The sequence below is a fragment of the Equus przewalskii genome, chromosome 1 (genome assembly GCF_037783145.1).
Source record: "Equus przewalskii isolate Varuska chromosome 1, EquPr2, whole genome shotgun sequence".
NCBI lineage: Eukaryota > Metazoa > Chordata > Mammalia > Perissodactyla > Equidae > Equus > Equus przewalskii.
Genome location: NC_091831.1, coordinates 126,093,409 through 126,119,693, shown reverse-complemented (window position 1 = coordinate 126,119,693; position 26,285 = coordinate 126,093,409). Strand labels below are relative to the sequence as shown.

Here is a 26,285-nt window from a genome sequence, read left to right as displayed (position 1 = left end):
TTGTCTGTGTGCTCACTTTTTCCTCCCTCCTCCCCACACCTCCCCCTGCTCTCTGTCCCTCAGTTGTTATATCCATGGGAAAACTAGGTAACGTTATAATTACTGAAAATATTGTGGGTCCGTGGCAGCAAGGGGGAGGGGCGTGCCTGGGAGTGCAGGAGGCCCTTTTTTAAAAAAAAAAAAAATTTTTTTTAGGTTTTATTTTATTTTTTTCCTCTCGTTGGAAATGGAGCCCTTTGCAGTCATGCTGTCACAGTTAAAATAAGGTTTAAATTACAGGCCAGCCCGTGGCTTTTCCCCTTTCTTTCAGAATTTTTGCCAACTTGCAATTTACTTAATGAAATCCTGCTATTCCGTTTAACGGGGATATTTTTTGCAGATGTTGATTCAACTTAGCTTTGCAAAATATGTGAACTGTACCATTTCTTTTCCTATTTTTAACGGTTTCAGGATTCTGGTTCAGCAGCTCCGCAGGCTCTGCCATGCCAGCAGCAGTGTTTACTCCCGTCCCTTGAAAATATTTGTTTTCCATTGCTCTGTCTGCCCTCCCCCTGCATCCCACATACCCACAAAGGGGAGGGTCCACACACAGCAGAATCTTCCAGCGGAGACTCAGTCAGGTTTAGTCACGGGTGGAATTGGACGGAAGGAGCTGGAAGGGACATCAGTTTCTTATAGTCCAACCCCCTCGTTTTGAGGAAATGGAGGCTCAGAGTGAGGAAGTGACTTGTCTGAAGTCACACAGCAAATCAGGAGCAGAGTGACTTGAGGCATACGCTGGGTCCTCTCTACAGAGGTGAGAGTGAGGGCAGGGGTTCTTGCCTTGTGGCTATTTTGGCTGTTTCTTCTCCCTTGGAAGAAACCTTTCTCCTCCCCTCAGGCAGCTTTGGCCTTGACCCTCATGTATTGGAAGGAAAGTTCTACTTCATGTCTACCTGGGGCACCGATGGCGTAGTGGAAAAACCCCCACCGAGAGTCCTGAGACAAGGGTTGTGGGGAAGGGCTTCTGCTGACTAGCTTCTGTGACCTGAGTAGATGGCTTAATCTCCCTGAGCCTCAGTTTCCCCGTCTGTCCAGTGTAGGTGATGGTCCCTGTCTCCTGTGCTGTTGTCAGGATGCCGTGGAGGATGGCGTGAGGTCTAGCGGGAAGCACACCAGTGTCGAGGGACCGCCTTTATAAAACCCTCACGAGCTGCCGACAGATACCAGACAGGACACGGGAGGAGGCGTGTGACACGAGGGGGAGTCTGGTGTCGTTGGGCGCCTAGGATCCGTGTCAGACATAGCAGGAAGTGCCCCTTCCCTTTCTACTGGGGACCTCCTCCAGCCACCCTTTCCTTGATGAGGAGTCACCCAGAATGACAGGGACTCGGGAGAGAGTGGACAAGTTATTTAGCTTAGCGGAGCAGAGGCCCCGAGACGGCAGACGATGTGCCAGGGGCAGGGCCTGAGCCCAGGGCCTCACTCCTGATGGCTCCTGAGGGGGTCCCCACCTCAGCATGGTCCCTCCCCAGGCCTGCGCTGGTCTGTCTTGATTCCAGCCCCTTGCAGGGCCTCATCCCCCATCTCTTGGGGGTCTTGCCTGGCTACAACCTTCTGGAGAGGGCTAGAGGACTTTCTGGAGGGGGCCCGTGGGCCGGCCTGGAGGCCAGGATGTCTGCCGCGCCGCAAGGGAAGTGCTGGCAGGACAGCAGAGCCGCGGGTGGACTGTGATGGCCTGGGCACTGGGGACAAGCCCTCTGTGAATGGGGAGATGGCCCGGCGAGGGACAGCCACCTCGGCACGCTGGGTGACCTCAGGGAGCAGGGTCCTGGGGCCCAGAGAGACTGCTGGTCAGGCTGACCAAGAGGGCTGGGGACCCTCCTCGAAGCCAACTCCACATTATAGAAACTCCATTTATATAAAGTTGCTCTTGTCTTTGTGTGTGTTGTCTGCGGGTGGGTGTGGTGGCAAGGAAAGTGTGGCCGATGCTTTTGTTGACTGAAGAATTCATCATATGGATCCTTGTATATTCATGACTCTTGGTTCTTTAAAACTCTCCTGTTATCAAATATAAGGTAATATGTCATCACACCAGTAATATAGTTATATTCTCTTTATATAAAATTCAAAATAAACTGATAAAGCAGAAGTCTACCTTTCTTCCCCACTCCACTTTCCTTCTGAGGGTTAACTACTCTAAAACTCAGCTGGATGAAAACAACAACAAAACGTGGTAGATTAAAAAAAAATCATGTAACAATATGGCAAGTCTAAACACTAGTGACAATAAATGTGACAAAAGCTCTCAGACTGTGTTTTTTATAAATCCAACTAGATGCTGGATTTCCAGAAGAAACACACCTACACGAAATTCTCTAGGAAGGTTGAAACTAAAGAGAGTGGAAAAAGATAGACTAGTCAATGTTAAACAAAAAGAAAGTGCAGTAGTACTAATATGAGGTAATATAGTTCTAGGCAAAAAAGCATTAAAAGGAGCCAAGAGGCAAATTTACATAGATCATGGGCTGGCCGACTTTTTTGTTAAGGGCCGGATGGTAAACATTTTCAGTTTTGCAGGCTGTACGGTCTCTGCCCCAGCTGCTCAGCTCTGCCGTGTGGCATCCACAGACAATACAGAAAACAACTAGCATGACCGTGTTCCAATAAAGCTTTATTGACAAGAACAAGTGGGGGGCCAGATTTGGCTTTTGCTGACCCCTGACATAGATCAAAGCTAAAACGATCCGTAAGATAGAATAATCAAGAATCTTTATATACCTAACAACATAGCTTTGAAATATCTAAATCAGAGATGGCTAGAAATAAAAGAGAATTTGACAAAGCCCCAGAAGAATGGGACTTTATAACATGGTGCTTTCAGAAGTTGACAGGTCCAGTAGACAGAATTTTGAACAACACCGTGCACTTGTTGAGGTGTGTATTTACAGATGCTTGTCACACTATACTGTACCAGGTCTTCACTCACTCTTTGGATTTTTTTTAATCAGAGTAGTCTGGCTTATCTCTAAATGGGCTTGACAAATAAAAATCCGGAAAAAAAGCTCTGTGTCTTCAGCACTGGGCGCTTTGTACAGTCCTAGAGTTCCCCCTTATAAAATCCACCTGTCTTCTAGTATTAACCACACCTATTGTAGGCAGGGTCCCTGCCCTTGCTAGTGGTCTGTCGGGGTGTGGGGGGTGCACCCATGAAACAGAGGAGAACTGGTCAGGCCCTTTCCCTCCTTGCTCACCTCCTTGCTGTGGCTCCCTGTGCCCACAACACAACACAAGAGCTCAACCCGAGTCGGATATTCAAGGTGTCGCGTGGTGTGGTCCCAGCCAACCTGTGCAGACTCTCCTTCTCCACGAGCCCTTCCAGTTCTGTGACCTGGCCACAGAGCCTGTTTTCACCCCATCGCCTCCTGCCTGTGTGTCCTTGCCCCTGGAGCGCCCCTGTCCCTCCCCATCCCTCCCAACCCCTCAGCGGTCCTCCTGCCCTACCTGGATTTGGTGGCCCACCCTTCTCTGCCTTGCTGCCCCCCCATTTATAACGCTCTTGTATAGTCGTGACGTCTCCACGCCAGGACTTGGAGCTCCGGGAGTGGAGGTGGTCTGGTCCCCTGGCACCCCAGGAGAATGGTATGTGTGGCGTAGGCTCCCCGGCAGTGCCCCTGGAAGGAAGGCAGCATCTTTGCTGCACACCCACCAGGAGCAGAGACGTCCAACTGAATCTCGGCACCAGCCCCGCACCAGTGCGTGACCTTGGATTGGTCAGAAGGCCTCAGTTTCCTCCTCGTCTGTAAAATGGGGCAGTTGGTAACATCTACCTCCTAGGGTGGTTGTGGGAACTAGGTGGGCCTGGCACCTGGTGAGCTTGTAGGACATGTCAGCTATTCGTCTGATAGTTCCCATCCAATGATTCTTTGATGTGGGTGCTCTTGATCCCATCTCATAGGTGGGGAACCCAGGCCCAGAGAGGCTAAGGCCATTCATCCCCCACACACAGCCAGGAAGGAGCAGAGCTGGGATTTGAACTGAGGTCTTTGATTCCAGCTCCCTTGCGGAGGTGCACACTGTCCCGAGGGCCCGTCCTCGAACACGCCCAGACGCACTGAGTCAGGGCCATCCGAGGTGGCTCCAGAGTGTCGCCTTCCCTGCCGGTCTCCACGGCTGTCTACTGCTGGGAAGTCAATTTGGTTTGGTCTCCTTCCTGCCCCTGTCATTCCTCCCTCGAGGAAGCGGGCTCTCTCAGTGCCATGCCAGGCTGTTGAACCCTCCACTTGTGGGATTGTGACATATCAGAGCCAGAAAAGGGGCCTCATAAATCTTGTTAAAAACATAGATTCCTGGGCTCCACCCAGGACCCATGAATCAGAATCTCCAGGGGCGGGGCCTGGGAATCTGGACGCAAAGGCCCAAAGAAGGGGAAACGCTGGCTTTTTAACCCTTTTCTCTCTCAGTGGAGGAAGGCGGGCCTGGGAGAGGGGTCTGCGGTGCCTGGAGGCCCCGTGAGCCTGGGCGTGAGCCTGGGCGACTGGAAGCCCTGTCTGGACTCTGATCTGGGCTGTGGCTGCACCATCCCACCCCTCCCTCCCCATCCCCCAGCCTTGAATCTCTAGAAACCCCGTACAATAGAAGTGGCTGCGAATGGGTGTGCAGAGACCTTCTGGAAACGCAGGCCCTGCTCGCAGACTTCCTGTGTCTTACAATGTTATCTTCAGAATAGGAAACTTTGCCCCATTTTTGCAACGCACATCCTTTGCCTGAGAGTCCGTGGTGGTGCCGGCCAGCCGGGGCGGGTCATTTCTCAGGCAGAGGCGGGGAGTCGTTCCGACAGCGATGCGAGGAAGGACTCTCTCCCTGCTACCCACAAGAACAAACAAACAGACCCTTTTGCGAAAATAATTCATGTTGGCCGAACTCATCAGGATTATTTGTTCCTTGAGCCCCGTGGTGTTGAGGACCAAGTCATTCCTCAGAGGCAGGAGCCCTAGCTGTGAGGCCCGGCCCTGCTGCCTGACCTCTGGCAAGAGATTCTGTTCTCTGAGCCTCAGTTTCCTCTTCTGTGAAGAGAGGAGGTTGGGCTGAATAATCTCTAGCCCTGACACTTAGCAATTCCCCAAGAATCCCTTAGGTTCCCTTAACTCCCCCCAAGTTTCTCTTTGAAATAAACTTGATGCTGCTGTTACACAGTATCTCCCACAGCACCCTATGATTTTCAGAGTTCCAGTAGTCCAAGAGTGGCGTGCCCCCCACCCTCAACTCTGAGACAATCACATGACCCACTGGCGTGGTGGGTGGATTTCCAGGTGACAGAGTCCATTTTGAAGTGGGAGCCGGGAAATGACCCTCAGGGGTCACAGGGAGTGAGGTTCATACAGCCTTGCAGTTAGCTACGGGCCCGGGCCAGTGCTCGCCTCCTATAGGCCAGCTGCAAAGAATGTTTATGCTATTCCTTTTATGTCCCTCAGACTGGAAGTCTTAGGGAGGGCTATTTTGGTTTGAGGAAAAAAATACGTGTGTATAGCCCACTAAATAACTTGGAACTAACCAGAAAGAATGTTTACAAAAGCAAGAGTCTCTCTGATTTCCTTTGACATCTCCGTTATGTTCTCCTCACTTCAGCCTCCAGCACTTCCCTCACCACAGAGTTATTAATCCCTCTGGAGAGCCTGTGTTGGAGCATCCTTGCACACAGTAGGCGTTCAGTGAGCGTGAGAGAGGAGCCCAGTCTCCTAAGCAAATGTTCTTCTCGCATCTCAGTGGCACTTATGTTGGCTGGACCCCAAACCCACAATGAGTGGTTCTTGAAAACATCCTACCCACTCTTTCCCCTCAGGGAATTTGCTTTCAGGGTTTGAGGGTGGAGCTCCACATGTTTGAAGCCTGGGCAGGGCAGCCCTCTGGGCTGGGTGGGAGCGGTCAGGAGGGGTTGCTTTGGGAAGGTAGAGATGGTCAGACTCTGGCGTGAATGACCCGCTAGGATGTGGTTCTTGGTAAGTCTTTATAAATGAGTCTGTAAAGGCCATGAGGAGGGAGAGGGCTGAACCAAGTGGATGCTCAGATTTCAAACCTGTGGATGAAGATCCTTCTGATCAAACTGCGGGTCAACTGTGCAACCCATCTTGTCTGTGTCAGACTCTCCGTCTGGTGGCAGGATGCATGTATGTGGCCAGCCCCAGCTTCAGTATTTCTGTTGATCTGAACCGATGGCAATTTCTGAAGCCCTACAGGGAGGTGCAGAGGAGTTGGTAGGGGGAGAGAGAAAAGGCATCTACAATACACCTGGCTTTCCTGCCCAACAAGACCACTTCTCCCCGAAGGATACAGCAGAGAGGCCCCTACTAGCCTTGGGAACCCCTCTGAGGCTGGTCCCATCACCAGTGGGTGCTGTCAGGATCTTAGTGGTCCAGAAGATGTCTGAAATGCCCGTGAGGGCAGTAGCAGCAGGCCCTGCAGGGGCAGTGGTCACCTCTGGAACTAGGAGATGGAAGGTGGAAGGAGAAGAACAATCTTCTGGCCTGGAGGCTGGGTCTCACACCCTAGCCAAGGTCAGGGGCACTCAGAGGGGCTGTGCATTCCTCAGGGGTCCTTAGGCTGGCAGACTGTGGGGTAGCGCCAGGACAGAGGCACCCCAGGGAGACTGGCGGCTCTGGGTCTCCCTGGCATGGCTCCAGTACCCACGTGCCCAGAGACACAGGCGGTTGCTCCTGACTCGGTGGCCTTGGGGACCCGCCCGGCCGGAACCTGCCATTCCCCTGTCAGTGCCGCCTCCCCGACTTGGCACGGCCGTCTCCTCGAGCTGGAGCAGCCCTCGGTATTTCCAGCTTGGCCCGCTGCCTGCCTCTCTGGGGCCTTGCAGTCTGTCCCTCCCGGGCCAGGACCAACACACCCTCTCAGCTTGACAGCTTCCCAGCCTCCTTGCCCGCAGCCTCTTCCTGCCACCCCATGCTCCCTAGGCTTATCTGTGGGCCCCTCACCTTGCCTGCTCCTCCGAAAACATCATTGACCCCCCGGAGTGAAAATGCCATTTCCTCCCAAAGAGAAAACATGAGGCCTGGCTAATTTGTAAATCATGCAGGAGGCGTAAGCTTCCTTGGTTCACCTCCTGCAGTCGCTGCCTGAGGGGTTTCCATGCGGGGCGGGGCCCCTCCCCACCCGCTCTCACGTGGAAACACCCTGGTTTGCTGGGTCCCCTGGCCTAATGCCCTAGGAAGCCCTGCTTCTTTAAGATGGGCATGAAGATAACCAGGTGGCATGTTGGCATGCTGGAGCCAAAGGCTACCACTCCTTCCTGGGCGACTGCTGAAGGGTCTGGGGGCGCTGGAGGGTCAACCCTCCAAGTGGCTTCCTTTCCAGATACACAGAAAGGGAACTCTGACAACTCAGGGACTGCTCACCAATTCAGGCAGATTGGGTGGTGGGGGAATGGAAAGGATACTGTCTAAGAAACCCAGTTTTGTGATTTTCAAATAGCATAGACTGTGATGCTTACTGGATGATGTTTCCTGGTAGAGGTCATTGGGCGATCTGCTTTAGTGAACAGATCAGGGTGACTTGTAATTGGTCGCCGGTTGTTTATACAGTGCTAGTAGGATAAACAGTTCCCCTGAACCTTATTTATATTTTGCATTTGTTTATCAAAACTTTTTCTTTTTTAACTTCAACCCAGCTGCTTTCGGAATTATTACCAAGTCTGGATTTAGGAATCCTAATTAATGGCACTTTATATAGTATGTGCACAGTAATTTATCTCGGCAGTATGTGTGCTTTATCCAAAAGCCTCAGTATTTAGGGTGAGGAAAGCCAAAAGTGTCCCTTCCTCCCCAGAGTGTTGATATTATATGAAGACTTGGGGGACAAATCATTTGTCTTTTCAGATCAAAAGCAGACGTTGTGGCATAGATAAAGCATGAGATTTCAAACATCTTTCCTAGACTGTCCCCTAAGGAGTTGAGTCGCTGGAGCTGGACTAGCTCTGTGGACACTCCGGGAGGGGTTGAGATGCTCTGGGGTGTTTGTGGGGCCAGGGGAGTGGGGGGGGAGGAGGAAGATACCACAGGACACTTGATGACAGTTTCCCGCGACAATAAATGTTTTTCCTGGTTTATGATTCTATTTGTTCCCTCTCTCATTTTTGTCCTTCACTGGTCTTAACGGCTTTTGACATTCATCCAGCCAGCATTAGCATCAACCATTACTGCTGACATGAGGTGCCCATGCTAATTTGTAGCTTAAAAGAGGGAAAAACTTTTATCACATTTAGGAAGTAAAGATCTCGCTTCTCCCAAGGGTTCAGCACTGATCTTAGAAGTGTGCTCGGATTCACAGTTAAACGTCACTGCCACAGGGGGCTAAGTTCCACAGCAAGGTTGGTCCCCTTGTTCCATCGATCACAAATTTCTTGGAGTGCTTACCCATGCAAAGACCTCCCAAAGGCTTGGCCCAGACAAAGAGGAGCTCACACTTCCATCCTCTTCCTCACCACTGCGGAAGATGCCTCAACTCAACTGTAGCCTCTCCTGGCCTCACTGACCTGGCTGCCTGTCCCTTTCCTTCATCTGGTGAGGATAAAGCCAGCCGATGAAGTTAGAGGCAGCGCCTTCCCCAGCCCGGCCTCTGGATCCGTGGCCTCTTAGCTTTCGGTCCTGGTGTCTCCCTTTCTGGCTAGTGAGAATTACCAGAGGAGAGGGCTCACCAGTTACCCGCTTCCTGCACACGCACACACAGCAGCCTTGTGTGTCAGGGGAACGTATCCCCATTTCACAGACGAGCCACCGAGGCCTGTCATGGTTTTATGAGGATGGTAGCACAGAGTTTGGGTTGGTGCTGTGGGATGGAGTTGGAAAGGAGACTTCTGGGTGTTTGGGTTTTCTGCTGTTATTTTTAAATCTGGTTTTAAGCTGTCCTTTCTTGCAGCGATGGCTGCAAGATAGGGCTGGGATGTTGTGAGACGCTCTGTAACTAAAAGGGCCTGGCCTGCGAGTTCCCCACCAAGGAGGAGGAGGAAGTGGTTAGGTGGCCAGGAATGCAACCTGCGCCTCCCAGATTAATTAATAATTGAGAGCTGGCCCCCAGCCAGGCGGAGCCACGAGAGATACAGCGAACAAAGAGTGGTTAACTACGGTGGGGGAAGGAAAAGTTTGACTTTGCCTGTGGCTAAAAGGGAAATTCACAATGGCCCTGATTTATGGGCAGAATTACTCGGGATCCTCCTTAGTGGGCCCGACTTGGGCATGTGCTCCAGGAATGCAGACGCTGGCGGCCTGCAGGGCCATTTGTGCCCATGGGGCAGGGAGGGGGAAAGGGTGGGGGGCAGCATGGCAGGCGCCAGCCTTGGAGGGAGGTACAAGTCACACCCGTGGGAGACGGCAGGGAAAGGGACTGCCCTGACCACCTGGTGGAACTAGGTGTAGCCTAGAAGTTGAGCGCCCACCAGGTCTCACTCTGCAAGGAGGAATGGAAGGAAGAGTGGGTGTGGAGTCTGGTTACCCTGGGTTCAAATTCTGGCTGACTGACTATGTGTCCTTGGGCAGGGGGCTTAACCTCCCTGCACCTCCATTTCCTTCTCTGTAAGATACCTGCCTCCTAGGATTTAGGATTGTTCCCTGGGTTAAATGAGATGGTATGTGTGGACAGTCGGTGCTCCAGAGCAGCTGGATTCCCATGGGATGCCTGGAGATGAGATCTCAGTAACGACCCGGCAGTGGCACAAGGCACCTGCAGCAGCTCTAAGCAGGGTCTTTACGTAGCAAATTTCTGCTGATGTTTGCTGGGCCCGTGCATGCCAAGTGTGTGCTGCTTGCTAGGGTAGAAACAATTATTCAACACCCTTCCCCAAGAGCCCTTCAGGCTTCCCCATGGTTCCAGAAGGCATGGGCATTGCCTTCAGTTGGGTTCAGCCCAGTTGTCTCCCTGGGTCCCTTGTCTTTTCTAGAAGAAATCAAGTATTATGAACGGGATCATGGAGAAAAAGCCATGTGCCCCTCTTAGCTGAGAAGTTAGCCTTGGGAATAGAAGAGCAAAGAGAAGTACAGTTGACAGGTGCGACCATTGCCCCTGCATTATTGCTGCATTGACTTGAGTCATGCAGCGTGTGCCCATGTGTATCCAGACACAGGCTAAAGAATTACTTTGAGAAATATGAACTTGTTACTGAGGTGACGGCTTACCTTCCCCAGATGCGTGGCGGGAGGCAATGACAGTGGAAGGAGCACCTCCAGCCTCAGAAGACACAGATGAGCCCTGATCCTACTTCCTCGTTAACCCTGTGGACAGCGGGGCAGTCACCCAAGCTCTCTTGAGTTTTAGATTCCATAACCTAAAATTGGATCATTTACGAATGGGCTGGCGAATTGGAAAACCTTCCACAGTTGAAAACAGCATCCCACCATCACCACTGATGGGGATGGAGCCACTTTCTTGGCTTGGGCTACAGGGGCTATGGGAACCAAGCGTGGCCTCCTCCTGCTTTGGAAACCAGTCTTGGACTTGGAGTTGAGGCATGGGGCCCAGGTCTGTGGGGCTGTGTCCACCTGCCAACCTGATGGGATGGACAGACTGACTGGCTCCCTCTCTTCTCTGCACCTCCTGCCCCAGATCAGACAAGCCATCCCTTTCCAGGCAGCTAGAGCTTGGGCATGGCCAGCACCAAGCAGTTAGTCACTGCACCTGCACACAGTATCACAGCCGAAAACAGGAGACGGGGCTGCAGGGGCGAGCTTCTGCCAACGGGTGGGTCATTTTGCAACATTTTTGCAGGGAACGTTGAAATCTCATGTTACTGCATTCTTTACAGCAAATACTAGTATTTAATTGTGGCTTAATGATCTCTCCAGTCAATATTAGCTTTTTGCTTATGATAAAGCACTCCTGTTTGTTCCAGAAATATACAAGAATGGTCCAGGCAACCCTCACTTTAAGAAAATTCAGTATGTATGTTTCTGCCTTTACTAAAGAGGCATGGGTTCTGTACCTTTGTGTTATAAAAGGATATTTTCAAGGATGGGGTTTAATGCAAGGATTATTTTAAAATTGAATGCCCCCGCCTCTGGGAATTTAATTTGGGGGTGTTTATCCCAAGGTGCATCTTTAGTGTAAATCAACGCCGGTATATTCGACTTGCAAAGGTTACGTGATGCTGTCTCGTGGATAAATAACAGCAGGCCAGTGTTAGATGGGGTTTCTTTCTGAGAGCTTTGCAAATGAGAAAACCAGCCTCCGACCCTGTCGTTTGGCCCTTCCATTCAGAGCCGTGCTCCCTGGTCCCTTCACCCTCATGGACTCAGCCAGCCAGAGAAACTAAATCCACCCTCATTACCAGATGAGATGACTGTAGGTTTTCGGTGATTTTTAAAAAAAAATTCTTTTGGGCCACGGAAACAATCCTTGCACATAGTGAGCTCATCTGGCATTCCATTGGCTGCATCATGAGGATCAGCAAGTGGGAACACTGCTTCCCCTGCCACCCCTCCAACATCCTGGCCTCTGGGCATCAGTGGTGTCATCCGTGTAATGGGAACAGAACAGCTGCTGCACCTTTTCAAACCTGGGAAAACCCGATGATTTCCCCACTGCCCTCCCAGCAATCAAAGGTAAAATTCCATTCAGTGCCCCATTGTTGATTGCACCCTTGGTGGCACTGTGCCAGGTCCCAGGGGAGGAGGGGCAGAGATGAGTGCAGCCTAATTCCGGGCCAGCCTGCTCGCAGGTGGATGGGGTGGAGCCACATGCCCTCCTGCTGACAGCACAAAGTAGAGTGTCACAGAGGAGGTTCCGATCCAGGGACCGAGGAAGGCTTGTCAGGGGAGGTGACATGGGGGCTTGATGGTTAAGCAAGCATCTGACACACACTGGGGAATGGGGGAGGAACTCATACTCATCGAGGGCCAGTTACTCTTGCTGGGCGCTTCACGCACCCCCTCGACCCTCTGAGTGAGGTATTATGGGAGAGGAAGCCAGGAGTCAGCAGAGCAGCCTTCGTGGCTGTGTCGTACGCCCCACTCAGGGCCCGTGCTCTGAAGGGGCCGCCACTCACTTTAATGCTCTGCTTTCACCACTGAAATTCTGAGTAATTTTTGAACAAGGAGCCCTGCATTTTCATTTTGCACTGGGCCCCAAAAGTTATGCGGCTGGTCCTGGCACTCAGAGATGTAGCTACCTGCCCATGGTCACAGAGCCCTCTCTGCTGCCCGTATTCTCAGGGAGCCTTCCAGATCAAGAGAGAGTGGGGTATTCAAGGCACAGGATGCTAGGGGATCCCACAGCAGGAGACAGGGAGGCCAGGGATGTGAGGAGTGGGGCTGGGGGCGCTCACCTGGGTAGCCCCTGGGATGGGTCTGCACCAGTGTGGGTTCCTGCGCCTGAAGCTGAGACAGGCTGAGTGAGGGCAGTGTTGAGGCACTCTGCTTTGATCGCTTCAGATCGGGTCCAAGTAGAAGTCTGAGGCAGGAGCTTTGCTAATAAAACTCAAATTGTATTTGGGATATTAAAAAAAAGACAGAGGGGCCCCGAACTCTCCCAGCCCTGGGAGTCTGCAGGGCGAGAATGTGCCCAGAAAGGGGCTTTCCTGAAGCATACCGCCGTCTGCCGCACACCAGCCTCCCTGCACTTCTGACACGCTCCCAGGCTGTCCCCATCTGAACCCCTAAAGGGCTGATTTCGTTCTCTGTGGTCTCAGATTCAACAGGAAAGTCAAAGTTGGGTGGACTCAGCAAACTGTGGCACTTAAAGCCTAAGATGAAAACCCACGCACAGCGGACTAAGAAAAGAACCCCCCAAACCAGGGAGGGGTTGGTTTTGTGTGTGAATTCAGGAATCGGGCCATCAGCAGTGCAGCCCCGCAGGCAGGGAGCAGTTGGGGCCCCTTCCCTTCTCACAACTGGGCCTCCTTCCTGGGGACCCAGGTCCCCAGCGTCATTATCTTGCACAAATAGTGTTATTTTAGAATCTCTCCAGGGGCAATATGAAAAGCCAGACTTTCCCACCCCGGGGGTCTCTGGGTAAGAAAACAAACAAACAGACTCAGAGGCTGACTTGGTGATAAAACAAAAGGACTTGGAATGGGAGCAAAGTTCAGAGCCTTTTGTTGCAGGAACTGCTGATCGCTGTCTCCCCCATCGCAGGCACTCTCCACCGTCCTTCCCTCCCAGGGCACAGGGAACCAGAATCCCCCCACTCACTTCCTTGCCAGAGGTCTGAGTGCTTTCCCTGCCCTGCTTCCTTGGCATCTTGTCTTTTCTGGCTTAGATGGTTGGGGTTCCTTTAGGAGGCCCAGTGGGCAGGCACGCCAGTGTTTCTGGTGCGGAGTCAGATCGATCAGCTCTGAGGGAGGAGATCAATCTGATGGCAGCCTCAGTGTGGCCCTCAGAAGCTGGAGCTGCCTGCAGTGTTGTTAAGAAGGGAGCTTGGACCACAGACCACTGAGGCCTGGGCAGAAAAGCCCCTGCTCCCCGGGCAGGAAGGCCAGATGGATGCTGATAGAAGCGGGGCCCCAGCTTCCTCCTCCTGCTGGAGCAGTAGGTCCTAGGGAAAGTGTCTTTGGAGGAGATGCTGAGCAGGCCTGTGTGTGAGATCCCCAGTGAAAGCTTGTTTTATGTCAGGGTTGCCAGATGAGTTCATCTTTTCAGGATTTGTTTGAATGCTGCACGAGATAAAAGAATGGAAACCTTACCCACCTCAGCCCAGGCTGCCACTTTGTTCCACCAGAGATGAGGGGCCAAGCAGGTCAGGTCAGGGCGCCAGGGCTGAAAGAAAGGGCTTCCTGCAGGGCCCCGCAGGTGGCCACTGACTGTCCATATACCTCTGTCCCTCCCAAACCCTCCAGGGGGTGCGGGGGGGTGCTCCGAGGACTTCCCAAAAGAGCAGAGGGAGCAGATGGGCAGCACGAAGGGCCGGCAGAGAGAGGGTGGGCTCAGAGTCGGGCCTCCTGGCCTGCACTGCTGTGTGGCCTCCCTGGTTGGGGGGTCTGTCCTCTGAGAATGGGGACGTTCAAAAGGGAGAAGGGATGAAGAGCAGAGAGCATTGCGTCCTCCCCGCCTCCAGGACTTAGCCAGGGTTAGCAGCCCTTGGTTATCGCAGCGCCTCTAGAAAATGCTCAGTGTTGGGGAGGGGGCTGGGAGTGTGTGGGAGAAACTACACCTAAAAACCAAAATGTATGTGTTTGCAGGGCTGCACAGCGGGCCACAGATAGCTGTTACAAGGCATGCTATTTGAGACGCCCCTGCCCTCCCGGGAAGGTGGGCAGGGGCCCTCACATGGCTACATCCAAGGACCCCTGTGAATGTCCAGTCTTTTTAGAGCTTCCACGTGCCGGCTGGGAGTGGATGTGGCTGGATTATTACAACGCAGTCCCTGTGCCATTACTTGGCAGTCCTCTGGGGGTTTGCAGCCCACAGGGATGCCCACGGGAGTGATGCAAAGTCCCCTGTCTCTAAGCCAGGATAGATGTGGACTCGAATCCCAGCTTTGCGGCTTCCTAGGTGAGCACTGTGGACATGTTACCTGACTCTCAGGCCTCAGCTCCTTCCTCTCACAGTGGGAAGAATGGAGAGGATCAACAGAATGTCGAGATAGTGCTTTCAGAGGGCTTCATACTCTGCCCGGCTTTTGGTAAAGGTTCATTAAATGTTGGCTGGCATATTGTTATTACTATTATTAATGACTGGTTCATTTTATTATTATTATTACTGCTGCTACTATTATGACCTCCTTGACTCTCAACTCCATTGGCACATCTTATCTTTGCAGGTATTATCACCTGAAATGAATACCCTTATAAACGATACAGGCTGAGTCAATCTATTAAATAATGTATACAAATAATATAGACGGATAAGACTGTATGGTGGTAATGATATTAGTAAAAATAATAATATTTGTTACTTAGGGAGTGCTTATTTTGAACCAGGCGTTGACGCACTTGAAGTTAATCCCAGCAGCCTGGTGGAGTAAGCCTGAGTGCATCCCTATTTTATAGATTAGGAAACTGAGGCCCGGGGGAGGGGTGCCACCAGTCACTTACCGAAGATTCCACAGCTGGTGAGTGGCAGAGCTGGGATTCACATGCAGGCAGCTTTGCTCCTGGGCCCCTGCTCTGAATCCAGCCCTGTGGTAGGAGACGCCCCACCGCTCCCGGCCCGGTTGCTAATTTCTGCTGTGACCTTGGTGAGTGAGTTTACCTCTCTGGGCCTCAGTTTTTGCATCTGCAAAATCACGAATTTTGGCCACATGGACTGCGCGTTTCCTGGCCTCACTCCCCGCCTTGCTAGCATTCTCCCTTTGCACTTCCGTCTCACTCCATCTTGGGGGAAAAGCCCCCAAGCAGAGTGGCTGGTTGACTGCCTGGAGGGTGGTAGCAAGCACAGTGCTTGGCCCCGGAGACCAATGGCCGAAAGAGTCCCCGAGGTGGACCCTGCGCAGGCGGTGGCTGTGGCCAGACCGCCCGTGATGTAATAACCGATTAGGAACTTCCTCTTGGAAGCCTGGCTTCCTCTAGGAGCCAGAGGTGCTGGAGCCGAGGTGGGGGGTGGGGAGGGGCGGGTGGGAGCAAATAAGAGGAAACTCCTGTCAGCTGGGCCCTGCTTTTGGAAAGCATTCAGCAGAGGCTCGTTCTAAGCTGTTGACCATTAACATGGCCCCGTGCACATTCCTTCTCTGCTTTTACTGCCGGAGCCTGGAGCCCGGTGGATAAAGGGCCGGTCTCCCCCTCCCTTAACAAAGAAAAAAAAGAGCCTCTAATTAATGCTGCATCTCTGGACTTGCTGCAAAACCCGAAGCCATTTCTGCAGCTTAAAATGACAAAGGAAGGTTAAGTGGAAACTCCTTTTTTCCCCTTAAGTTTGATAACAAAAACTACTTATCTAATGGGCAAACAAGGCTTTTAAAGGGGTGTTAGGTTAACTAGATGCAGGGCCACGTAATTACTCCCAGGCCTAGGAGCCGCAGATGAAAAGCTGCCGGTTGGACGGGAACTTGAAGCCACAGGCATGACAGGGGACAGAAGGAAGGAGTTTTCCAGGAGAGCAGGAGGCCCAGCGTGGCCCTGTGAAAAGGGAATTGGAAAAGCCAGCTCTGGGCTGCTCTCTGGCTCTGCCACCAACTTACTGAGTGACCCTGGGCAAGTCACTTAACCTCTCTGGGCCTCTGGGTCTCCGAGTCTCCCTTCCCGGCTCTTGGTGGGGTCTGGGTCGTGCTCATTGAGGTATGGCTAGACTGGCTCTTTCCATCCAGCCCCCGGAGAGGCAGGGAGGCTCCCCTGCCCAAGAGGGAGTGGAGCGGCAGCAAAGGCTTTGAACACAGAGGGGCATAAGTGGCCCGGCCAGGCCCCTGGAGACCAGAAGGGCCCGGCCTCCTGCAAATGCCCCCAGCGGCTCCCTTAGAGTCTGAGGGATCAGAGACTTTAATCTGGGTGCATCTCCGGTTCCTTCTGCAGGATGACCAAGTCCAAGGCGGTTTGGCCAAATGGAAAGGGGGGAGTCACGAGGAAAACAAGCTGCATCGCGTGTGCTCAGGCTTTTGGAGCGTGCAGCCCACGGGGGAGCACACAGGAACGTTCCTGCCCTTTGTTTTGACAGAAAACTGCTGATTCGAAGAAGCTAAAGGCTTTTCTTGGGATTTCAGCTCTCCCCGCCTCCCCAGACTGCAGTTGGCCCCCTCGGTGCCCCAGCACCCCCACAAAATTACACGTTGGGCTCGCAGCACCCACTGGGCAGAGAGGCCGGGAGGAAGGAATGCCAACCATTGGAGGGGCCGGCTCCTCCAGGCCAGGGACTGGGCCTATTGTGGGCCAGCCTCTTCCTGCCCACCGCAGGCATCCACCACCCTCTGGTGGCAGGAATGTGGGGCCACCCGGAGGCTGGGCCCCCTGCCCGGCCTGGAAACACAGGGGCTGTCCCCTGGGCCACTGCGGAGCCCTGCTGAGGCCACTCCAGGACAGCCCCAAGGAGCTGGCCTGGCAGCACATCCCCACTGTCTTCATTTTCATTCTTTCAGGGCATCGTACCCACAGTGACGCGCACAGCTCTTACGCGCACAGGTCGTGATTGCTGACAGTGTGTACACCTGCGTTCCCGCTGTAGCAATCATGACCTCCATCACCCCAGAGAGTCCCCTCACGCCCCTTCCCGGTCGTCGCCGCTGCCCAGCGGGAGCCCCTGTTCTGAATGCTGTCACCGCAGGTTAGGTCTGTCTGCTCAAGCAGTTCATGTAAATGGAAACCAACAGCATGTCTTCTGTGTCTGGCTGCCTCCATCAGCACCATCACTTGAGAGTTCCCCTCACTGGTGTGTGTTTCAGCAGTTCGTTGCTTTTTATTGGTGAGTCGTGTTCCAGGGTATGGATGTACCTGATTTTTGTTTATCCATTATCTTGGTCTGTCTGGGCTGATAGAACAAAAATACCATAGACTGAGTGGCTAAAACAACACATGCTCCTCTCTGTTCTGGAGACGAGGAAGGCCAAGATCGAGGTGCTGGCGCATTCGGCGTCTAGTGAGAGCCCATTTCCATTTCCTGGTTTCTAGTTGGCCATGTTCTCGCTGTGTCCTCACGTGTGGAAGGGGTGAGGGAGCTCTCTGGGGTCTTTTTTAAAAATTTTATTTATTTATTTATTTATTTATTTATTTATTTATTTATTTGAGGAAGATTAGCCCTGAGCTAGCATCTGCTGCCAATCCTTCTCTTTTTGCTGAGGAAGACTGGCCCTGAGCAAACATCCGTGCCCATCTTCTTCCACTTTATACGTGGGACGCCTGCCACAGCATGACATGCCAAGCAGTGCCATGTCCGCACCGGGGATCTGAACCAGCGAACCCCGGGCCACCAAAGCAGAATGTGGGAACTTAACCACTGCACCACTGGGCCGGCCCCTCTGGGGTCTCTTTTATAAGGGCACTAATCCCACTCATGAGGGCTCCCCGCTCCTGACCTAATCACCTCCCAAAGACCCCACCCTCCTGGTACTATCACGTTGAGGGTTAGGATTTCAACATAGGAATTTTGGGAGGGCACAAACATTCAGTCCATCACATCTCTTCTCTTGTGGACGGACATCTGGGTGATTATGAGCAGAGCTGCTGTGAACGGTCACTAAATCACGGAAATTCAGAGCTCATTGTTCAGACACGAAGACTGAGGCCAGGAGAAGGAAGATGACCTGTCTGATCAGAACCAGGAGGCAGGACACCTGACTGCAGGACTCCTGACCCCTGGCCTGGTGCCACTCTGCCAGATCGACCCCAGACACAGTGCCAGACTGCGCCTCTCCGCTCCTCCTCGGCCCGGAACCCTCCCAGCCGGGACCCGGAGTCTGGCTGGGAACTAGGCCAGGCCCCGAGCAGGGGCTCGTGAGCCGGAGTTTTGGTCAGAGTGCGGTCATCTTTGATGTTGTTCACTCGGTCTGACTCCCCTGTATTTATTTGCAATTAAGGAGCTGGTTCCTAATTAGGCTGATGGCGAGACCACAGCCTTGGAGCCACAGGAGAAAAAGATCTTCTGCAAGGGACTGTCCCCTCGCACCCTGAGTGGCAGCCCAGGCTGCAGACAAGAGGTGCGATGGGTGGAGTGGGGCTCTGCGAGTGGGAAGAGCAGAGGGGACGTGGGTTGGGGGTGCCTGCCTTCTCACTCGCAGAGAGCACGTCAGCTTGTATCGGACACCCTGCGCGAGATCCGAATGCATGTATGCACGAGTGTGTGTGTGAATAGCAATGGCAGCCCTTGGTTCTAGAGGTCGAGTTATCCCTGGCTTCCTTCTCCATTCCTTTGCTTACTGAGCACCTTTTTCACCTCGGGTGCCAGGCTAGGAGCTAAACCTTAACATCCGCAAAGTGCTCTGCAGTTCGCAAAGGGCATTGCTGTCCACTGTCCTGTTTGTAACCTCCCATGGCGGTGACCCTGGGTCATGACCCCCAACACCCCTAAGGAGCCCTGGCCTTTGAAGGGTCAGGCCAGCACTCAGACCAATAAATAGACAGCTGCTTCTTTCCGCCCCCAGTGGATCTGCTTCTGGAGTTTCCAGAAAACCCAAAGACAGACTGTGTGAGAGAGGCACTCGGTTATGAGTAAGTCCATTTTACAGATGGAGAGACTGAGGCTTGGAGACATTCAGCGGCTTGTCCACGGCCGCACATCCAGTCGGTGATGAGAGGCTTAGATCTGTCTCACGCTGAAACCTTTCGGCTCATGTGATAAGGAGTAGATTAGAATTCTGGGGTGGCAAGCTCTGGTCCCAGTTCTGCCACCCACTACCCTGTGTCCAGGGCGAGTCACCCTATACCCCCAGGCGCCATCTTTGGGGCACAAGGACATTTGACTCAATCAGTGGTTCCTCCAGGCCAGTCTCAGGATTGTTTCATTGGTCCACAGTGAAAGAAATAAGAAAATTTCTTATAATCTAAATGTATTAGCTCTAAAATTTCTGATTTAGGTCCTACCTATTCTGTTAGTATCAAATGACACTTTGTTTTGTGCCAGGGATAGTAGATGGTCTTGGGGTTTTTGGGAAGTCCATACATGACAAAATAAGCTAGTGAAAACCCTGTGACGCCCCAACCCCTCTGGTGAACAGCGCATTGGTGTGAAAGCCCAAAGTGTTGGGGCTCCCTGGACAAGATGAGGTCAGAGGGGCCCTCAAGCTCTGGAGCCCCGAGAGCAGGGTGTGGACAGGGAGGCCCCAAGCATGGTGATGGGCTCCTCTCTGGCTTGCTCTCGGGATCAGCCCTGAGACCTAAGTCCTCGCCATCAAGCCCACCTGCTGCGCAGGATTCCCATGGGGTGAGGGTGAGGGCAGAGTGCCCAGTGACGCTTGGGATGTATTTGACTTCCTTCCTCTTGCCTGGAGTGTGTCCCAAGAGCACCCTAGGGGTACGGGCAGCCTTGGCACAGACGCAGAGGGGACTGACCCCACCCCTTCCGAACTGCGAGTCTAGACCAGCCAGGGGCACTGACACCTGCTCAGGCCAAGAGAGGGGCTGCATTTAAGCCTGGAGGCACACAGGAGGGAGAGGTCAGAGAGGGCTTCTCAGAGGTGGCAGCCCATCTCCTGGAATTTGGAAGGCTTGGCCAGGAGCCCAGGCCCAATGAGGTGTCACCCAGGCTGCTCAACCAGAGGCCGCAGGAGGTGTCCCAGGCGCTGTTCCCGAGCCAGACGGCTGGGGCAGACCAGCCCCAGGGCAGTTCTACGGGGTTCGTCCCTAAGCCCAGGATACCATCCCCCTGAGGGGCACTGGGGCACTGAGGCAAGGCCGGGGACACAGGTCTTGATGAGGTGGGGGTAGATGATGAGGGACATTTGGCTTGGCTGAGGTGGGAGGAGCTAAGAGGAGGAGACAGGAAGTCCCACCTGGCTTTTAATTGAAAGCCTTTTGGGAGCTGGGAGGGAAGAAGTGCCCCACCCCCCAGCCCAGTACCCTCCCCCCACACTCCCCACTGTTCAGCTGCTTCTTTGCTTTTACAGTGGAGCGGCTACACCCTGGGGCAGAGCTGCCACTTTATGACTGGGTGGCCCTCTCTGAGCCTGGTCTGTAAAAAGGGGACAGCAGGAGTCCCTCACCAGTGAGACTGTAGGCCAAGGACTTGGGGGGTGAAGGCCTTTCATTTGTGGGGTGGGAAGTGACTCAGCGGCCTGTGGGTAAGCACCTGTAGGACTCACAGACCGTAAAAGCAGTTGTGGTTACAGAGAGGGAAACTGAGGCTTAGAGAAGGGGAGGGGCTTGCTCAGTGCATGGGGGTCAGGGAGGAGTCTGCCTGGAGCATGGAGAAGAGCTCCCCTCCAGAGTGTGGCCTGGTACTGATGCCAGCTCCAGCACTCACTCCTGTGTACCCTCTCTATCAGTTGGGGCGCCACCAGGGGCCTCAGTTTCCTCACCTGTGAGATGGGGTGCTGATAGAGGTGACTCTGGCGAAAAAGGCACCCAGCTCATGGACGGCACTCAGGGATGCCTGTGGCTTGGCGCCCAGCATCCTCCAGGCACAGCTGCTTTGCTTTCCCACCTCTCTGTGCCTCATGCACTGAAGGAACTCCTGTTACTGGGTGGGAAGGCTGGTGCTGGAGTTTCATGGGCAGGCCAGGATGGTGCTGCTTTCCTGGATCTTGGGAACTCTCAGACTGGTGCCAGATGGATGGATGGAGAGAGGGCCAATGGTTTGGGGCCTTCCTGACTGCCTACCTGCTGGGACTGGCCAGCTTGGTCACCCCCCACGGGCTAGAGCTGGCTTTCTGCCTGCTAGCTAAGGGAGGGCAGGGAGCAAGGCCTCTTCTCTACCCCCCTGACCATCAGCAGGAACCATGAGACACCTGGATGGAGACTGTGAGGCAAAATGATATGTCCTCAGGGGCTGGCTTGGGGAACTGTGGCTGGGACCTTAATGCCAGGCGGAGGGTGAGGGGCATGCCATTTGAGGCCCTGCCCAGCCCAAGGCCAGGGCAGAGCTGGCAGCCTACAGGTGGAGGCCCCTCGGGCACACAGTTTCCTGCCTGGTGGCTAGGCGGGCCTCCCAGTGCCTAAGAGGCTGTCAGGGGCCCGTCACCCTGCTGCTCTGAGGCTTCTAGGCGGGGCTGGGCTGAAGGCAGACAGCTGACCTCACCCCAGCTCCCGAATGGAACTGTTAGCAGTGTTTTCTCCCTCAGGTTTGGCTGGACTTTGCTCAGTTTCTCCTGGAGAAGCCAAGCTGTAAAGTGCCTGGCTGTGTTCTTATCAGGCCTCCCGCAGAACGCCTCCCGCAGAACCTCTCCCTCCATGCCAACCCCCAGCCGGGGGCCTGTGTGGGGACATGTCACCTCGCTGGGCAGACATGGGTGCCAACCTGCTTCTCAGAGCTGTGAGCTCAAAGCAAAGACCAGAGTCAAAAGGCTTCGGAATCTGAGCAGCTGGTCCCACACGAGAGCGGGGAGGATAGGGCTACCCTTGGAGACCGGCCCCGGATATGTGCGGGCTCAGGTCTGGTCTCAGAAAATTGTTAGATTCATCCAGACACACAGAGACGCCCCAAGCTGGAGTGAGAAGGGACTCTAGCCATCATCTAGGCCACCCCTTGGCTGTCCGTGGGGAAACTGAGGCCCAGAGAGAAGCAGCACACAGCTGCGAGAGCTGGCAAACTCTGGAGCCCCAGAGGGGTGATTCTATTTAGCACTGAGAGACCCTCAGCTTCTGTGTCAAAGAGGTGCCTGCAGTTCTGGTGAAAACCTGCCCTTCCTGCCGGGAGAGCCAACTCAAGGGGCAGGTCCTGGGAGACTGGGCATAAATGCTCGAGGCCACGATTTCGGCTGGGAGAGACCCTGGAGCCAACCTCCCCCCACCCCACCCCCACCGCCTTCCTATGCCTGAGTCCCCTCCAAGTGGTAATTATGCCCCATAATAGCTTAGTCCCGCTCTGTCCAGGTTGAGGCTGGACTGACCAGGTTCAAACCCTGGCCATGCCCCTCCCTAGCTGTGTGGCCTTGGGCACGCTGCTGGTGTCTGCCAAGTCTTGGATCCCCATCTGTAAAATAGGAGAAGGTGGCCTCCCCACAGTGATTGCAGGACACAGCGAGGCCATGTGTAGAGTAAGAAGTGCCTGCCCAGTCCCCGGGATGTTGTAGGCGCTCCTGTTCAGGCCCTCCTCTGGGTGTGTGGGTGTTCCTCTCTGCTCGCTTGTAAAATGCTATGGGCAGGGGCCAGGCAGGTGTGGTTCGTCTGTGTACCCACAGGACCTAGCACGCAGTAGATGCCTTGCCTTCTCTGCGGATTCATAGCCTTTGTCTTCTTTGTGTGTGGTGTGGTAAGGGGATGTCCTACTGTGTGCTAAATTTCTTGAGGACAACCTGGTACGCAGTAGGTGCTCTCAAGTGTGTTGAATGCTAGAAACGCCACCCAACCCCAATTGTCCAGGCCGCAGTGCCACCTCGGCTCCCCTCTGCCACCTGCTTCCCCACCCCGAATAACATCCCGGTGCCCTGTGCTTGCCCCACAGACGCCAGCATGTCTCCGGATGCCACCAAGCCGAGCCACTGGTGTAGCGTGGCCTACTGGGAGCACCGGACACGTGTGGGCCGCCTCTACGCGGTGTACGACCAGGCCGTCAGCATCTTCTACGACCTACCTCAGGGCAGTGGCTTCTGCCTGGGCCAGCTCAACCTGGAGCAGCGCAGCGAGTCGGTGCGGCGCACGCGCAGCAAGATCGGCTTCGGTATCCTGCTCAGCAAGGAGCCCGACGGCGTGTGGGCCTACAACCGCGGCGAGCACCCCATCTTCGTCAACTCCCCGACGCTGGACGCACCCGGCGGCCGCGCCCTCGTCGTGCGCAAGGTGCCCCCCGGCTACTCCATCAAGGTGTTCGACTTCGAGCGCTCCGGCCTGCTCCAGCACGGGCCCGAGCCCGACGCCGCCGACGGCCCCTATGACCCCAACAGCGTGCGCATCAGCTTCGCCAAGGGCTGGGGGCCCTGCTACTCCCGGCAATTCATCACCTCCTGCCCCTGCTGGCTCGAGGTCCTCCTCAACAACCACAGATAGCGGCCGCCCGGGCAGCCCGCGCCTGCCCCGCCGAGGGGCCGGTGCCCAGAGACACAGCCCCCTGGACGAACCCCCCAGATATCATCTACCTAGATTTAATATAAAGTTTTATATATTATATGGAAATATATATTATACTTGTAATTATGGAGTCATTTTTACAATGTAATTATTTATGTATGGTGCAATGTGTGTATATGGACAAAACAAGAAAGACGCACTTTGGCTTATAATTCTTTCAATACAGATATATTTTCCTTCTTTTCCTCCTTCCTCTTCGTTATTTTTTTTTTTTTTTTAAGAAAATGATACAGCAGAGCTAGGTGGAAAAGCCTGGGTTTGGTGTATGGTTTTTGAAATATTAATGCCCAGATGAAAAGCTAATCCCAGCCACCCATTGATAATAAAGTATTCGCATTATAGTTTTTTTTTTTTAAACTGTCTTCTTTTTAACAAAGAGGGACACGCAGGGCTTGTGGGTTTCTGATCCATCAGGCATCCTGAAACTTGATTTTAATCTTCTGTGGGATAAAGAGGGGAGGGAATAAATTGAAATGGGAGGAAGGAGATCCGTTTACTCTTAAGGCCGGAGAAGGTTCTGTTCTTGCTTCCTGCCCTCGCCTGTGGTGTGTCCGCAGGATGGAAGAGGAGGCCATGCGTCCTGGGGAAGCGCTCCCGTCTGAGGGGGGAGGCGCATGCTCCGGCCCGGACGGGCTCCCGGGTGGTGAAGGCTCAGGTCAGCCCCTCCAGGCTCTGAGCTACACACCAGCTCAAAGAAGACACTCCTTCTCACTACTTTGGGGAGATGGCCTGAGGAAGAAAGACCGAGAAGGAAAGATGACCTTGTAGAACCCAACTGAGCCCCAGGGTGAAGCTCCTGTTAGGATGGAGACAAGCTACCCTCCTACCCCCTTCACCAGATAGCTCAGAACCTGCCCATCTGGGGCTTGTCCATGATTTATGCAAAGGCAAGTGGCTTTCTACTCTGTAAAAGGGAAAAATTGAGTCCTGGAACGATAAATGACTAGCTCATGAGCCGGATCAAGGTTAGAAGTTACATCTAATTGTAGGACCAGAGCCATATTAAATCCGTTTTCTCGCTTGAGAAAACTCAAAAAAGAAGGCCTCCTTGGCCAAATAACTAAGGGGAACGTTACATTGTCTATCTTTCTTGGAGATTTAGATTAGCATATTAAATGCTCTGAGAAGTCCTGTGTATTATCTATTGCTCCATAATAAATTATCTTGAAACTTAGCAGCTTGAAACAGCTAACATTCATTATCTCACACAGTTTCAGTTTCTGCGTTCAGGAATGCAGGGGCAGCTTAGCTGGGTGGTTCTGGTTCTGGGTCTCATGAGGCTGCCGTCAAGCTGTCGGCCGGGGCCGCAAGTCATCCGAGGCTTCATTGGGGCTGGAGGCCTCACTTCCCAGCTCACGTGGCTGTTGGCTGGAGGCCTCAGTTCCTCATCACGTAGGCCTCGTCACCGGCCTGCTCATGGCGTGGCTTGCCCCAGAGCAACTGATCCAAAAGAGAGACGAAGGGGAAGCTGCCATCTTTTGTAACCTTATCTTGGAAGTGACGTGCCATCACTTTTGCTGTATTGATCACACAAACCATTCGTGCTTTGATGTGGGAGGGACCACACAAGAATGGATGCCAAGGAGGTGGGGATTATGGCCACCACATCCTCCAAGAAATACACCATTTACTTGTTTCCTGAAGTTCTTTGCCAGTGGACTCTTTCCCCACCCCTGCTGATCCTGTCCCCACACCCAGGCACACTGGTGCCTCTGGGCTGGCCACTGCTGACTGCGGGACACCCCAGGGCACCACCCTGCACTGAGGCTCTGCCCTAAAGAGGCTCGTGGGGGGTGTCTGCCTTACTGGGGTGTTCTTGGTGTGGGGTCAGTGTGGGAGGCACCTCGGGCTCAGGCAGCCAGTGGAGTGCAGGATGGAATGAGATGGAATAAGCAGCCAGTTCTGGGGGAGTGCTGAGGAGAGGATCCCAGGAGGCCTCAGGGCTGCAGCTCTGGTCCTCCCAGGACAGATGAGTGGCAAGCTGACAGGCTGGGGGTGGCGGAGGGGGCAGGAGCAAAGGGGCAAGGCCGTGGGAGTGGCTGGAACCAGGAGGCATCCTCTGCATGGAACACCTAGGAGGCAGGATGGGGGAGTCTTCAGACACTTGGGCTCTGGAGCCAGTTGCCTGAGTTCAAATCCTGGTTCTGCCGCTTGTGGAGTGGTCAGAGACTTCGCAACGTGCCTCAACATTACCATCTTTAAGATGGGGATACAATGGTTCCCGTGTCAGAAGTAGGCGCAAATTGGGAGAATTAAGCACGTCACACAGTACCAGGTCCATCATCAGTGCATATCAGCTGTTACTAATAAGGGAGGCTGGGGGGCCCTCAAAATTCAAGATGAGCTGCGCTGACCTTCGGGAGGCAGGGGACTGGGCTGGTTTCTGAGTGGGCCAAGGAGGTGATCAGAGCTGGGCTTTAGGAGGCTCCTTGTAGGGGCGTCCCAGAAGGAGGGCCAGGCTGCAGGCAGGAACGGGTCAGCTGAGCCCTGAACCCGTCCTGGCTCCCCAGAGCATAGTGCCCCCCAGGTCAGTCTCCTGAGAGCCCCTTGCCCTTAGAGGCAGCAGCCAGTCCACCCTGGACGTGGAAGTGATGCTCCTAATCCCCCTCTGGGAGGGAGCAAGAGGGACAGGGATTGACATGCCCATTTTGTAGATGAGAAAGCTGAGGCCCAGAGCAGGGATGTGCTCACCTCAAGCCTGTAATCATGGATGCTCCGATATGACCCAGGTTCC

General features: G+C 53.8%; 1 protein-coding gene across 2 annotated transcripts in view; it reads left to right on the top strand.

Annotated features, from left to right (window-relative positions):
- The window catches only part of SMAD6 (SMAD family member 6), a 74,292-nt gene extending 49,567 nt beyond the window's left edge, over positions 1-24,725 (top strand). For both annotated transcript variants that reach the window (XM_070623019.1, XM_070623014.1), the window contains one exon: positions 22,929-24,725. In XM_070623019.1, coding sequence (XP_070479120.1) covers positions 22,929-23,470 — 542 coding nt within the window. In that variant the 3' untranslated portion in view covers positions 23,471-24,725. The remainder of the gene's footprint in view (positions 1-22,928) is intronic.
- The last annotated feature ends 1,560 nt before the right edge of the window (positions 24,726-26,285 follow it).